The sequence below is a fragment of the Podarcis cretensis genome (assembly GCF_951804945.1).
Source record: "Podarcis cretensis genome assembly, chromosome: 5".
NCBI lineage: Eukaryota > Metazoa > Chordata > Lepidosauria > Squamata > Lacertidae > Podarcis > Podarcis cretensis.
This window is the reverse complement of record NC_137174.1, coordinates 1,617,465-1,633,861: the sequence shown is the minus strand read 5'-3', so window position 1 is coordinate 1,633,861 and position 16,397 is coordinate 1,617,465. Positions and strand designations below refer to the sequence as shown.

At 41.1% G+C, this 16,397-nt stretch overlaps 1 protein-coding gene across 5 annotated transcripts; it reads right to left on the bottom strand.

Annotated features, from left to right (window-relative positions):
* Window positions 1-40: 40 nt before the first annotated feature.
* Window positions 41-14,349, bottom strand: GPR19 (G protein-coupled receptor 19). Of its 5 annotated transcripts, XM_079975362.1 has the most exons (5): window positions 14,267-14,349; window positions 10,820-10,961; window positions 10,069-10,178; window positions 7,536-7,778; window positions 41-6,058 (listed from the first exon to the last, which is right to left on the bottom strand). In XM_079975362.1, exon 5 carries the CDS (start codon window positions 6,034-6,036, stop codon window positions 4,786-4,788), a length of 1,251 nt encoding a protein of 416 aa, XP_079831488.1. In that variant the 5' UTR covers window positions 6,037-6,058; window positions 7,536-7,778; window positions 10,069-10,178; window positions 10,820-10,961; window positions 14,267-14,349; the 3' UTR covers window positions 41-4,785. The 5 variants fall into 5 exon arrangements, with proteins under 5 accessions (XP_079831488.1, XP_079831489.1, XP_079831491.1 ...); XM_079975363.1 differs by lacking the exons at window positions 10,820-10,961; window positions 14,267-14,349 and adding an exon at window positions 10,726-10,813; XM_079975365.1 differs by lacking the exons at window positions 10,069-10,178; window positions 10,820-10,961; window positions 14,267-14,349 and adding exons at window positions 8,495-8,607; window positions 10,726-10,813.
* Between the last annotated feature and the right edge of the window lie 2,048 nt (window positions 14,350-16,397).

The following is a 16,397-nucleotide window of genomic DNA, read 5'->3' as shown; positions in this document are numbered from 1 at the left end:
AGGCGCTGAGGCTTTTACCCACAGCGCCACCTGCGTCCCCTTAGTATTCATAGGAGTGGCTATTTAAGAAACCATGTGCAGCAAAGGCTGAGATCTTGGCCATCTGGCATCAAAGTAGTCTGTTATGTGTATGGTATTTATCTGTGGTCCATGTTGTAATAATAATTCCAGTTTCCCACGGGTTTACACTTCTGTTATGTCTGACCTAGTGCAGCATTGTGGCTAAGAATAGGAGGTCCCTGGTTCAAATCTCGCCTCTGCTATGAATTCCCCTAGGCAAGGCAATTCAGAGGGATAATATTGACTTTCTTTCTACGGGGTTGCTTTAAGCATACAAGTGTTATCATGTCTGTGAGATGCTTTTTGCGTACATTCCTATGCAAAACTCCCTGCAGACAAAAAACTAGCACAGGTGCAGGTGGGAATGGGCTGTTATGCTAGGTGTGTGCTTGCTTTTTTGGTAGTAAGGAACCAATCAAAAACAGTATGTCCCACCTACTGTCTATAGTGCTAAAGTCCTTCTGTCACCTCAGTCTGCCACCTGTGTAGACCAGGCCTCAGTCAATGTTTCCCAGACATTTGACAGGCAGTGAACTGTAAATAAGTGTATTGTTAAATCAAGCTTGAAGGGAGACTTTCCATTCTTTTTCAAAAAGATATCTCTGTTTGCAGAATTAATGGACAGGCATTCTCCTTGCAGTTCCAGGGCAGCCCAGTTAACATGGCTTCCCACCCTCCCTTTTGCCCAGTCATCCAGGGATCGGGGATGGCACTGTGTTGGCTGGGCCATGCCAATACTCCTGGGATTCTCCCACACCCACCAGCTCTGGGGCAAGCTCCATTAGCAGCCCCCTGTGTCCCATTTCTCCTTTGGGATGATGTCACTGTCCACTTATTGGTAGAGAGCAGGGGAAGGCAGCCCCACACAGGACCGCTCTGCACTGAGCAGCATGAGAGTGGTGGTGAAGACGTCCCACATAGTGGCTTAAACGTACCTTTATAAAAATGGAGCCATGCTTGTGAGCCCTATTCCCACAGTTGGTGAATTGCTGTTCTATGCCACAGTCAGGACTCTTGGCCATCCTCCTCCCATTCAGGCATGCCACATGCCGGCACTCCTTAACCACTACGCCAGTGTGGTGTAGTGGTTAAGAGCGGTAGTCTCATAATCTGGGGAACCGGGTTCGCGTCTCCGCTCCTCCACCTGCAGCTGCTGGGTGACCTTGGGCTAGCCACACTTCTGTGAAGTCTCTCAGCCCCACTCACCTCACAGAGTGTTTCTTGTGGGGGAGGAAGGGAAAGGAGAATGTTTGCCGCTTTGAGACTCCTTAAAGGGAGTGAATGGCGGGATATCAAATCCAAACTCCTCTTCTTCTTCTTCTTAAGGCTCCCCTACTGCAGGCTTAACCAGCCATGGATTAATTTGACCTATTAAATTAAGTCTTTCAAGGTTCATTATTTCGTGACATGAGATGGCCCTTTTTACACCCAAGTGAAACTATCTCCTTGAAAGTAAAATGCTGCTGGAGTGTATCTGAACAGGCACCCTTTTGCTTTAGACTTCTTTAGCTTGTGTAACTGTGTGCCTGTTTGGAACCTGCTTATTGATACTATCATTGAGTCAAAACCTAATGCATTATTCCTTGCTTCCACCAAAGGAGCAGCTGAGTGGGAATGGGGTGGGATGGCATTTCTCACCTGGCTGGCTGACAGCTGGAGAAAGAGAGGAAGAGAAATGGTCTGCCTATCTCTCATCACATTGACTTTGCTCTTGCTGAAGTGACTTCATTAGCGGGACCGCACACAAATTAACGAGAGGGTGAACTGGGGTGGGGTGGGTATTTTAGGCAGCTTGTTGAGTAGATGTATTATAACAGGCTGACTCCATGCAGGGCTTTTGATGCAGGATGCCCTGCAGACTCCATTTAGAGCAGAGCTTTCCAAACTTTTCATGTTGGTGACACACTTTTTAGACATGCATCATTTCGTGACACAATAATTCAGTTTTACTAGCAAACTCGAGGTCAAACTAACCCCTTATGAGATTGTTCACGTGACACACCTACACACTAATGTGTTGCAACACACAGTTTGGAAAGCTCTGATTTGGAGTCTGACTGTAGCATTGTGCATCAGAAAGGGAAAATTTAATCTCTTTCAGCTTGATGTCTTGATCACTCACATCTATTTGCTGTGAAGAAAACACTTAAATTCTTGTAAGACTCCCAAGTCTGTCCTTTCTTGTTTTATATTAAAGTGGATGTAACTTCAAACATTTGTTCACTTTTTATTAGCAGGGGTAACAAAAAGCTCTTCATAGGGTGGGGGCAGAAAGAAGGACTGTGTTGCACATTGTCCTCTTCACTTCAGGGCCAGAACAGCTATGACCTTAAGTGCTTTTAGTATATTCCTGACCTGACCTGTCCCACCCCTTAACAAGGGTGTCAATGAAAGCTCCCATCTTGGGTCAAACGTGGGAGGGGAGGTTTTGGTGGAACTGGCAGAGATATAAAAACGTTAACCCCACATTCCCCAATACACTCTCTGGTCTGAACTTTGTTTGCCTTCGTCATGGTGACTGTTATTATTTAAGGGAAAATCAGTCCATTAAATGCATTCACGTGTTTAAAGTTACATATTTTGGGGCTTTCATACACTGGCCCATCTTGTGTAAGAGATTGAAGGCAGGTTTTCTTACCCATCTAAGGGTGTCCTCTAGTATAGCACTTTGCACATCTTAGTTGCCATGCTTCTTTCTTGTGCAGGGAAAAATCTAGGGCTGCAAGAAGGTTTCCTCGTTAACTCTCAGTGAAGGCTGGATCTCAGGGTTTCAGGATCCAGGGAAGTTATATGTGATGCACAAAGGCTTCACTAGATGTACTAAGGTGAATGACAAGAATGCCCAGTGGGAGATATCTGAGAGCCCATAGAAAGTTGTGAATACCAGTTAACATGACTGGGCTCCATTAAAATAAATGAAAGCTACATAGGTGCTATAAATCAACAAATGAATGGATTCTGACAAGTAGAAGGTCATATTACCCACATTGATGAAGAAATGATGGGGAATAGCATCCATGTCTGTCGTGAATCAATGCGTTGGACAGTGGGAAGCTGTGTCCTGCTGTGGCAGAACTAAGAGGCATCCCCCCCCCCTTTTCCTTCACATGTGTAAAATGTGAAAGGGGGTTTCTCTTCCCTGGGCTGGGCCACTCCCTAGCTGAAATAATTAAAAAAACAACCTTGGAGGCATCTTACCAAGGTAGCACCCAGCCTCCCCAGACTACAACATCTATACTTGAGTGTTTCAATCAGCATAGGATAGTCATTAATTCAGGGTTTACATTGTGCCTGCAAAGCCTAGAATGTGTAGAGCGGAACTATGAATTTCTTTAGATCCTATTATAATTTTATTAGGATTCTTAGAAGAAATTGGATCAGAAGCAGAAGAGGAATTAATTTATTCCTTCCCCTATTTTCATAACCTACTATTTGGTTTAACATATTTCAAGCTTGCCTTTTGTCAAAGTAAATCCAAGGGCAGGGTACAAACAATAAAATACCCTCCCCCCAAAGCATAAGAAAAAACTAATGTGCTTTAAGGAGGTGCTGCAATGAAGAAAAGGTCAGTGGTGGCTTTCTTCTTTTTAAAATTAAATAAACATTTATTCAAAAGTATACAGCTTTGTCCACTGCCATAATATCACAAAATGATCACTCCGATTCTCAATCCCACATCACTGGCATGTTAGCTTGCCAAATAGGAACCCAACTACAGATCAGGTGGGCTAGACATTTTCAATCAATATATCCCATCCACAAACACCTCTGTGATGATGGTGGCATTAAAATATCCTGTTCTTCAATAAAAGAGAAAAAGGGAGACCAGATCGTGCCAAAGGTATCTTTTTTGGAGATGCCTTTGATTAGTTGTGGCAGCCTTACTTCAAAGGATGTCTATAACGGTGACATCAAGGTCCCATGTCACGAGGCTCTGACAATCCTTTCGCTAGAAGCCCCCATTTCACAGGTCCATTTTCCTCAAAATGCATAGGCCTTGTGTACCGATGGACCTCCCAGGAGACAGGGCCACAGATGCCCACTCCGCTATATGACCACAGCTGCATAGCCATCTGTGCAGGTGTTTCCCTAGCCTTTGTCATAGGACCACAATTCTCAGAGATCCTCCCATGTTTAAACTCGGAACGGATCTGGCTTTACTTGAGGAGTAGCTGCAAGTCAAATGCATTTAGCAAGTTTTATTGTCAGTGTAGATTATTCCTGGGATGGGGGAAAGGAAGCAGTGCACTAGCGTTTCATGCCAATGTGTGTGCATTTACATGCTTACACACTACAGTCAAGATGCATCCTCTCGCTTAACTTCTAGATTGGGAAAGGGTGAAAACCACTTGGCTCTAGATCTCTTAAAAGGCTCCCCAACATATCCCCCAAAGGCCTAATAGAAGAGACATAACAAGATGGTCTGTCTTTAGCAGGACACTTGTGCTGTGAAGTAATTGATGAGTTTACTGCTTTTTACATTAACAGTTCAATCTGCAGTACTCCCATCAGTTGAAAAATAAATTTAAATTCAGAGAGCATGAAATAGTTATTTAAAACAAAAACAGAAAACATCCAGTATACAATAAATCAGTGGATTTAAGAAAACATTTATTCTCCCGGCCAAATTGTATGCAAACCCGCCCCCCAGCTCAAAATAGATCAAATCTTTTCATAGTTCTTTGCTCCAACTGTGCAAATAATTGTTGAAAGGACTGGAATTATTCAGAGAAATGTATTTGTTGGGTTTGAATTAATAGGCCAGGCAAGCTTCTTCTCTTTTGCTTCTCTATCAAATGAATCATATATGGAGTCTTTGGAAACAGTTTTGGCTGGTGCAGGGATTTCGGAGATCCCAACATAATTTTTTTTGGCTATCTTTGAACTGGTGGTGATGGTATATGCATTGCTCCGGTAGCATTTCATAGAGGACATGCAGAAGGTCTCTTTCATCCCTCTCCTGAAGTTTGCATTATACACAGAGTACAATGTAGGCTTTGAAGCAGAGGAACTGAAGGATATCCAAGTGACTGACATAAAGACCAAGGAGCTCTTTCTGTAGTCTGTCTCAAGTGGATGCCAAAGTTGAACCACATAAAATGGGAGCCACGAGAGCAGAAAAAGCAAATTTAACATTAGGAACATCTTGATAGTTTTCACCTTTGTTCTCGGAACTATATTCATAGTCCTCCGAACCGTCCTACCATCTGTACCTATCCGCCAAATATATTTTATTACTTTTTGGTAAAAAAGGATGATCAGAACAGATGGAATCAGAAAAGCCACCAACAAATGGATGGTACCATAAAGAGCCCCGTCCCAAGAATATGGCAGGAAAAAGTTGCAATGGTTGTCCCAACCTGACCCAAAAAAGAAGAAAGCTGGAGACACTAGTGCGGCATCGAAGATCCAAGATGCTGCAATCATTTTCTTGGCTTTTCCCCGGGATACCTTGAAACTTAGCGGGTAGACAATAGTATAGAATCTGTCAACACAGATGGAAAGCAACACGTAGTTCTGGACACCGGGTATGAGATACTGAAAATATCTTACTAGCTTACACATCATGCTCCCAAGTGCCCAGCTCCCAGAGGCTAGCTGAAGAAACATAAATGGAGCACTCCCTATGCTGAGCAGTAAGTCTGCACAGGCCATGGAGACCACAAAGTAATTGGTGGTAGACTGAGTCCGCCTGCTCCTGTGGATCACCAGGCAAACCAGGGAGTTTCCAAAGATGGAGAATAGCCATAAAGCTCCAAAAAGCAGGCTGGCTGCTATGATCTCTCCTTGCATCAACTCATACGGTGAGGCTGTACCATTTTTCTCAAGCCCGTGTTCCTTGGGTAAAGCAATCATTTCATTGCTTGCCAGAGGGCTAGAGGTTTCTTCATGGTGGCGGTTCTGCTGCAGTAGCAGCCCTGAAGTTGGGGTAAGAAGTAGAGCAGCGTTGGTATCCATATCATGGGCAAGCAACATATTCAGCCTTTGCTTCCAAGGGCTGCATGGAGAGAGAAGGCCAAGTGTTAGTCTGAATGGGGTGGGGGAAAGCACTCTTAGTAAAGAACAATATATTTTGTCTTTAAATATATACTGGATTAATCCTAGCTGAGTCCACTGCCCTAATCCTACTAAGCACTAGTTCTCAAAAGGTGTGGAGCTCCATCCTGGATGGCAAAGGTGAAGGGAAGATTCAAGGACAATCAAAGAAACATTTAAACATTTCAGGGTACTATAGGATAGTATCAAAATATTTTTATTTATTTGCAGAATATGGATAGATATATTTTCAAAAAGAGAGCAAGAGCATCAAGTGATACTGAGGACAATCTTAGTTGTAACCAGAAGCGCCGTTTGCTGGAGAGGACACATTTATAATTATATTTAGAGAATGATTCTTGTTCTTATATAGCTACATTGTTTTTTGGGTGTCCCATGATCACCTTATAAAGTAGTTGTGTTCTATATTATAAATCAAGCACTGTTTATCAATTAAAAATTTGGTGTGGTATGAGAAAATTTTTGTTCTGAAAGTTTGGCCCTGTGAAAAAAGTTTGAGAGCCACTGACTTCAAGCTACAACAAAGGAGATTAAAGATCAGGAAGAACTTTCTGATGGTAAGAGCTGTTTGACAGTGGACATTCTACTTACTTGGAGGTTTCTAAGCAGAGGTTGGATGGCCATCTATCATGAATGCTTTAGCTGAGATTCCTGCAATGCTGGGAGTTGGACTGGGTGACCCTCAGGGTCCCTTCCAAATCTATGATTCTATGAGTCTTTCTGTTTTATTTACACTTTTAAGCAATGCAAGTGGTGTGTAGCCCGTCCCATTTGCTGCTTGAGGCAAAACAGAAAGTGGAGCTGCTGCTGCTGCTGCTGCTGCTGCTGCTGCTGCTCAGGCCCCTTGCTCTGCTGCCACCATGTGCCCTGCTGCACCCACCACTCAGGGAGCACTGATTGGGGGCAAGATCATGCTGTTTTTTGGTGACATTGGCATGCCCTTGTCCAAAATGGTGCTGCTAACGGTTGCATTTCTCTACTGGTGGGTCTGCTGCCTGGGATGCTTTTGCTGCCTGAAGCAGTGCTCTCACCGTGCCCAATGGCCAAGCCGGCTCTGCTTCTTACAGGCTGTGGCCTCCCTTCTGGATACTGCATCCCACTCCAGGTTCAAATCTCTCTGGCAAAAATCTTCAGAATAAAACCGTTAAGTTCCTCTCTAAACACATCCCTATATATAGATATTCTACATACAGGTATCCTAAGGGTGCAATCCTATATCCACCTACTTTGGAGCAAACTCCATTGACCTCAGTGGGACTTAATTCTGAGTCATTATGCAGAGGATCATGATGCAAAGCTACCTGCATCACTATATTTAACAGCAGCACAGTTCATGTATAAATTATACATCAGAATAAAAGACATGACTTTATGAGTTCTTCTGTGGTCTGAGCTGAAAACATTACATGCTGACTCACCAAAGACACGCAATTTACTTTGGGCAAAAATCATCTTCTTTCAAAGACTTATTCGGAGATGTCAAACCTGCTTCTTTCTTCAGAGGAATATATAGGAAGCTCAGTTGCTTCAGCTTGTTGCCATTGGTCACATTTTCGTTGCAATTACGCTGGTCAGGTCATCCTTGACTGGCTGCAGGGTCACAGAATAGCCAGCTCTGATTCAGCATAAATTCCTTTGTTTTGGCACCACATTTTTCTTGCCTGCATGATTGATGTAGTTTGTAGAAAGAAAATATTCTCAGTCAAATAAAATAATTTTCATTTGATTAATCACTTGCTTTCATGAATTTAAAATATATTTGAGCATTCATTCAAAGCCTTAATGTAAATTGCCCCCACAAAACAGATCATGATCCTCTTGCTAACAATTACCAGTCGTACACTTCCAAAAAGCCTACAAGCTTCCTGAAGGCATGAAGCCTTCCCACATTTTTTGTTCTCTCTTAGGGTAGACTGCTGCTGAACATGGAGGGAACTGCCATTGATCAGTCCTCCAAGCAGTTTGCTAACTCTACTTTGGAAGCCATCAGTGCCCGTGGCCTGTGTCCCCCCCCCCCCAATAAAAACAGGTGACAGTACTCGCCATGAAGTTGTTACAGTAAGTGCCACACTTTTTAACAACAAAAAGGTGCCGGTACTGCATACCCTTGAGTACCTCCTGAAAAAAGCACTGGCAGTGGCTGTTACCGTATCTTGTGGCAGCAAGTTCCATATGCTTAATATCCATTGTGGGAAGAAATACTTTTCTTTTGTCTGTCCTGAATCTACAACCAATCAGATTAGTTTTATTGGCAAGAGAGTGCAGAGATTTGAGCTTTCAGGAGCAACTTCTCTCAATAAGACGAGTCAGTAAATGCCTGTAATCACTTCATGCCAATAATATTTAATTCCTGTGATGTTTAAGAATCACTCAGTACCTGTAATATTTTGCTGCAGTGGCAACAATGGCAACAGCAAGGACACTGCTGTGCTGGAGATGGGGGAGGCCTGTCCTTCCTGCGGCATCCGGGGGCCTGGGAAGCTACAGCAGCTGCGTTTCAAGTGTCAGGGGCGGAGGAAAGTACAGAGGAGGAGAAAGGGAGGAAGAGAGAGAGAATGGAAGACAAAAAACGAGAGGGGGAATAGGGAAGGCTTCAGGGCCACAGTGAGCTGGGTGGTGGCAGGGCAAGTGGGCCTCATTCATCTCCAGGGATGGTGTTTAAATTGTAATTTCGGGACCGGGATTTGAATTAACCAAGATGGTTTACTGATTTTAGCTCACTGTTCCAATCCAAAATTTAGTTGAAGGATAGCTACCCTTCAGTAGGGAATCATCCAGTAGTGAGTTTGTTAACAGTCTTCTGTGGAGTTTCTTGCTGCTGTTGTTACTATCAATTCATTAAATTTATATCTTATAACCTTGTTGTTCTTGTTCTAATGCTGTTGAGGCAATTCCCCCCCAGCAAAACCTACAAGGGTCCAAGTTTGGTAAAACTACCCTGTTTGTAAGACTTCTAATATGCTTGGCATTTCAGTGACAAATTTTTAATGACGTCTTGTTATTTCTTAACAGCTTCCTTTCAGGAACAGACCAGCTTCCATCCAGCATTCTGCATCAGTGCCTGTAGCTTCAAACCCACAAACATTTGCTACATTTCCCAAGATACATGGAATTCGCCTCCACTTCCTCCAGTCACTGGAGGAAGTTGTCATGAGGACATAGAGCTTAAGCTTTCAAAAGAGGATTTTCACTTTTTGTTTGTTTTTTACTTTTTCCCATCCTTCTAATTAGAAGAAATAAATTGGCTGCTTGGTATAAACTTCCTGTCCTGCATTTACTTTTGCTCAAATGCAATAAGTCCACCTTTGCAATTACCTGCTTGCAACAGGAGACCAGCTATAGGACTGCCTTGTGCAGAGTCTGACCATTGGTCCTGCTGGCCCAGTGTGGCCTGCTCCTACTCTTAGGGGCAGCAGCTCTCCAGCTGGGGTTTATTTTCCTGCACATTCTTTCATTGAATTAGAGATTGAACTGGAGATTGAACCTAGGACTTTATGCATTCAAATTTTGTGTCACTCCTAAAATCAGGAGAGCAAAATAGCAACTATGGAACACAAAGACATATTTATAAGACAATGAAGGGAGAGAACACATACACCTGTGGCTATATGGAAGCCCATTAGTGAAAGATAAAAGGGCTTGTAGTTCTTTTAGCTTAAGTCAAATTTCTGTTTAATCACTATTTTTGCACCAAGTAAAATTATCACTGGTGAAGTCACCTTTCTTATGTATTTAAGGGGCAAATTTCTATTTAAACAGGGGGTGGGGTGTATTTCAATTTTTTTTTTTTCTTATTCAGCTCTGCCAGGATGGATTTTAAAAAGCAGACTAGCAATGCTCAAAAAAAGCAACAAATGAATTCAGCAGCAAATCTGATTGCTGTTTCAAAGATTGAGAGAGCTGTCCTTCCCTTCTTTAACCAAACAATTTTCAAGGTTGAATAAGCCATACCTGCTTCTAAGTATAATCCAGAGTTCAGATGGGTTTTCCATTAGGATTTCTGTCACTCACTGTATCGTAGATCAAACACATGTTCACAGTTGCTCTGAAGACATCTACACCTGCACATTAATCCAACAGAGGTTTAAAAGGGAGACAATATTTTGTACAATCCTCCCTCCCTGTTGCTAATGGAACTGATCACATGAGAAATGGGTCACATGGCTCGCCCTCAACTGCCTTTTATTTAAGCAGGTAAATCTGTGGCCAAAACTGCCGGTTTATTACGCAACAGAAATAGCCCACCTCAAGAAAATGTTTTATTTCCAACCCTCTGCTTTTACCAGTACTTGCCTGCTGTCAAAGAAAAGAGTATATTATTCTGTGATTCCCCACTTCCACCATTTCCATTTTTAGAAGTCATTTTTGCCATTAAAAAAAAGATCAAAAAACCTGCAGCACCAAAGACAGCAATGGGGTCTCTGGAGGACGGCTGGTGAGTGAACCTGCTCTGCATGCCTCAAAAGTAATTGCCAGGCTGGCAAATAAATAATTTCATCAGCTCCTGTTCCAGCTCTCCAGCCACCCTCTTCCACAGCATAGCCAGCATCAAAATTAAAGGAAAAGCATTCCATCTAAAAAACAAAGCTGTTCACAACCACACCCTACCTTTGCAGTCACTGTGTTGAGAAATATCTCCCTTTATAACCACTGCTTTTGTCCATCATTCTCATTTCCCATGACACACACATTGCTTGCTCACCTCAAATGTTTCAGATCCCGAGGAAGGGCAGAAATTAGGATGGAAACCTGCAGCTGTCTCATGCTGACGTCCTGGTTGCTATGGAGCTGTGTGATTGTTGAAGGGGATTATTTTCTTCTGCAACAGTCACCATGCCCCCCTCCTGGCAATTAGAAGAAATAAAAAAGGGAGAAAACGGAGGGAGAAAATCTGTGCAGATGTGTAAAGAGGTAGGAGAACGCCTTCTGCTACTTCAGCAAAGCATGATTTGGGAAGCAGGTTAAAAGAGACAGGAGTATGGATCATAGCATAGAGATTTTAATCACCTTTATTCAGTCTGTTGTGCATTCTAATTTTGCTTAATCCTTTCTAAAAAGATGTTTAAAAGATAAAAGCTTGCTGGAATTGCAGCTTGTTTGATTCCCCTTTGTCTATGTATTGATTGCACTGATACCCTGTTCTTCCTCCCAAAGATCAGAGCTGCTTACAAGAGGTCCCCAGGAATGCTCTTCTCATGGCATTACTTGCAAAATGCATTAATTAAAATGTATGATGGGTGAGCAAGAAGTACACACACATGGCCTCTACTATGGTATATCCCATAGAGATTAGTATTCTAATGGAGCCAACATCAAGAAGCATGTGTACTTTGTATTAAAGTATAAACATAAGAAGATTCCTGCTGGATCAGACCAAAGGCCCATCTAGTTCAACTTCTGGTTTTCACAGATGCCCTTGGGAAGTCTGTAAGCATGACATGAGGTGTCTTCTGATCTACCACAAAGAAAAGTTATCCTCCCTAATGTTTAGGCAGGCTTACCTGTAGCATAGTATCATGTTTCCCCAACACCATTTTATATACCACTGTAGGAGCAAGGCAGGGAAACCACGCGGAAAAGTAAACCTAAATGTTTTGGGTTTTTTAAATCATTTTTATTAAGTTTCCCATTTTAACAATCCAATCAAATCACATTGAATGTTCTAAATTATACAAATACATATCAAATAGTCCAAATATTCTGCCTAAATTATAATTTTTTTGTTGGGACTCCCCATGCTTAGATGTTATCCTTCTTCCACTCCGTCTCTTTTCGCACCTCAGTGGCTGGCTTAATTGGCAGATTAATGTTCCCCTCCTCACTTGAAGCATGTCCAAAACTTAAATCCAATTTTTCATCTTAAGTAATGGAACTTGGTGCGCTCACGGCGACAGAGTCCAGGAGATCCAAACTCCCTGGGGGGATTTCCATCCAGTGCCCCCACCCCCTCCTTCTTTACAAACTTGGGGGTGGTTTATTGGGCATCCGCAGATGAGACTGCATCTTCCCATTCCCCAGGAAGAATTTGGGAGGCTGATTACTCCCATCTCAGCCTCTAATTACCCTGTGGGAGCTGGAGCGATGGTATTGTCAGCCATCTTCCTTGGCACCTCAAGCGGAAGTGGAAAAAAAAAAGACAATGTAAACCTAAATGTTATAGGGTGAAATGGGGAGAACACAATGTGGGGCTACATTTTGGTGCTAGTTCCATTTTGAGCAGAACATATAATTCCATCCTGAGACTGTAAAATGGAAGATCTATTTCCACCCAACAAGCTTGCTAGATCTCTTCAATGCTTGAAGAACAGGGAATAGATTGTCTCTTTGCCATCAGAAACTGAAAGCAGCTTGTCACCCATACTAGCTTCATTTTCTTCTTGTGTCATGATCTCAAAGCAGATGCTGAAAACAACCTGTGAGTTAGCAAGTTAAAACAGGGTAGCAACTTTAAGAAGACTAAGCATATAAGGTCTAGGTGTGATGATCCCCTCAAATTTTAATGAATTAATAATAAAATAAAAGAAGTATATGACAGAAAAATGGTAATTGTAATATAAAAGCCAGTTTCATGCAGATATACTGATTTCCACCAGGTGAGGCTGTGGGCCTTTTTTGATTAAATAGGAAAGAAGAGACAAATATTCAGTTTTACATGGTAGAATATATTTTCAGTACAGCTGATGGTATTTATGCACCATTCTTTTTCTCTCACCATTGTTGCTTAATTATTATCTTTCAATACTGAAGGCTATTTCTTAATAAATATTTTGTACATCAGTTTTGGAACCTTACAAATTAGCACAAATCACAACAGTTATGAAGGGAGCATCCTGCTTATATAAATAAGTTGTGGGATTTTTTTACCCTTAAATAGTGGTTTGACCTTTTCCTATTACCATTTGTATGCTTTTCTTAAGTCACAAATTTATTCAATATTAGTGTGATGAGGTGTGTGTTTTTTTTGGGGGGTGTTGTGGGGGGGGGGGCGAGAAGTAGGCTGTATGTGAGACCCTTCTAACGCCTGGATCCAGCAAGTGTTACAATATAAGCCTGGCTACCTTCCTGTGTTGAGGTGAGAGCCTGCATGATGGGCCATTAAGGGAAAGGGGCTCTGTGTGAGATGGCAAATGAGTGCAGCCCCTCTCTCAGCTTGCAGTTAGTTAGAAGGATAAAACCAGTTTAGAGTTGAGGTTTGCAGTGATGTGACCTAGAAGAAAGGCAGCATGCTGGAGAGAGTAAGGGCAACATTTCAGAGCAATGTTTGATTTCTGTTTGAATCCAAGGCTGTGGCTATGGGAGAAACAATACCTTTTTGGGTTGTTAATGCTGTGAATCCCTCCATCATAGGCTCAGCTTGTATATATATCTAAATAAGCCATATCTCATAAAGACGCCACAGTCTCCACTGTGGCTCATTTCCAAAAGGAAACACGAACCCTGGGTAAGTGCCTGGAACAGTGGCAGAATTTGGGTCTCAATTTTTTTAAAAAAATAATATTTTTATTAAATCCTACAGAAACAAACAAACAAAATCATTACATTAAAGAAAAACAAACATAAAATAAAACATTTATAACAACTGTATACACAATCAATATTAAATCCACACTGTGGGATTATTTGAATCCACCAACTTCTCTCCACTCCCTCTCTTGGTTCCTTTATATCATCTTCATTTATGTATGTCAATAAAGGATATCTCTAATTACCTCCAAATTTAAACATTGTCTATCACATTTCAAGTGTGTTTTTAAAAAAAATTCTGCTAATGTATTAACTTGCATACATTGCCTTTGTAAATATGCAATAATCATTTCCAATTCTTTTTTATATTTGTTATCATCTTAATTTCTATTTTTTCAAGTTAATTTAGCCATTTCTGCATATTCCATTAACTTAATTTGCCAATCTTCCTCAGTGAGGACTTTTTCTTCTTTCCAGTGTTGGGCTAGCAATATCTGAGCGGCCGTTGTTGCATATATGAACAAATTATTGTATTCTTTACGTAGATCCATTCCTGTGATACCTAGTAAGAAAGCTTCTGGTTGTTTAACAAAGGTTATTTTTAACATTCTTTTTTTCAATTCTTTATATATCTCCCCCCTTTTAAAAATAGCCTTACATTGCCTCCACATATGATAAAACGTACCTTTTACTTAGGGACGCGGGTGGCGCTGTGGGTAAAACCTCAGTGCCTAGGACTTGTTGATTGTAAGGTCAGCGGTTCGAATCCCCGCGGCGGGGTGAGTTCCCGTCTTTCGGTCCCAGCTCCTGCCCACCTAGCAGTTCAAAAGCACCCCTAAGTGCAAGTAGATAAATAGGTACCGCTTTATTTATTTTTTTTAAATAATTTTTATTAACAATTTTGTTTAAAATTACAGTGCCAATAAACAATACAATATAACATCTCTTAACATAGTTCTCTTCACTTCTTTGGACTCCCTCACATCTCCCGCTCCTGCGTTCCTGTTATAAATTTTTTTCCAGCAAATTTATCCCCTTATTTCTACTCTTGTTATCTAGTTTTCCAAAATTATATCTCTAATTTTTAACTATCCTTTGTTCAAATCATGAAAGATTTAAATATAACCTAGAACTTCCAAAATTTTTTATCCTTTCTTAAATTTAACTTATCTTCATATTTCACTTCATCTAGCTTAATGGTGCCCAGTTATTTATACTCTCGCATCCTTCTTAGCATTCATACAATTTACAATATTTTTGTAGATAAATCTTGAATTTCTTCCAATCTTCTTCCGCCGTCTCTTCTCCCAGGTCTCGGATTCTGCCAGTCATCTCAGCCAATTCCATATAGTCTATCAGTTGCATCTGCCATTCTTCCAGTGTGGGTAGATCTTGAGTTTTCCAATGCCTCGCGACAAGTATCCTTGCTGCTGTTGTTGCATACATAAAAAATGTTCGGTCCTTCTTTAACACGTTCTGGCCGACAATACCCAAAAGGAAGGCCTCTGGTTTCTTAGGGAAGGTATACTTAAATACCTTTTTCAACTCATTATATATCATTTCCCAGAAAGCCTTCACTCTAGGGCAAGTCCACCAGAGGTGAAAGAATGTTCCTTCATTTTCTTTACATTTCCAACATTTGTTATCAGACAAGTGGTATATTTTTGCGAGTTTGACTGGGGTCATATACCATCTATAGATCATTTTCATAACATTTTCTTTCAAAACAGTACATGCAGTAAACTTCAGCCCAGTAGTCCACAACCTCTCCCAGTCCTCAAACATAATATTATATCCAATGTCTTGTGCCCACTTTATCATAGCCGATTTAACCGTTTCATCTTGTGTATTCCACTTCAACAGCAAGTTATACATTTTTGAAAGTACCTTAGTCTTAGGCTCTAACAGTTCCGTTTCTAACTTCGATTTTTCCACCTGGAATCCTAGCTTTTTGTCAAGTTTAAAAACTTCTTTAATCTGAGCGTAATGTAGCCAATCTCGCACTTTGTCTTTCATTTTCTCCTGACTCTGCAATTTCCAATTATCTCCGTCTTTTTCTAATATTTCCCAATACTTCGGCCAATTGGCCTCCATATTGAGTCTTTTCCGGGCCTTAGCTTCCAATGGTGAAAGCCACCTTGGAGTTTTGTTTTCCAATAAATCTTTGTATTTTGTCCAGACATTAAACACTGCTTTTCTGACAATATGGTTCTTGAAAGTCTTGTTAATCTTAACCTTGTCATACCATAAATATGCATGCCAACCAAAAGCATTATTAAAACCTTCCAAATCTAATACATCAGTGTCTTCAAGAAGCAGCCAATCTTTTAGCCAGCAGAAAGCTGCGGCTTCATAGTACAACCTTAAGTCTGGCAGGGCAAAGCCCCCTCTTTCTTTCACATCAGTTAATATCTTAAACTTAATTCTGGGCTTTTTGCCCTGCCAGACAAATTTAGAAATATCTCTCTGCCACTTCCGAAAGCACTCTGTTTTGTCCACAATTTGCAAAGTTTGGAACAAGAACAGCATTTTTGGCAATACATTCATCTTTATAGCAGCGATGCGGCCTAACAAGGAAAGTTTCAATCTTGTCCAACTTTCTAGGTCTCTCTTAATTTCTGACCAACATTTCTCATAATTGTCCTTAAATAGACTCAGATTTTTAACTGTTATATTTACCCCTAGGTATTTTACTTTTTTAACCACATTTAACTCTGTCTCTTTCTGAAACCTTTCTGACTCTATAACTGTCAAATTTTTTTCTAATACCTTAGTTTTTTGCTTGTTTAATTTAAATCCCGCCACCCGGCCAAATT

Excerpts from the sequence above, each read along its gene's own strand:
- GPR19 (XM_079975362.1), bottom strand. The coding sequence starts at position 6,036 with ATGTTGCTTGCCCATGATATGGATACCAACGCTGCTCTACTTCTTACC.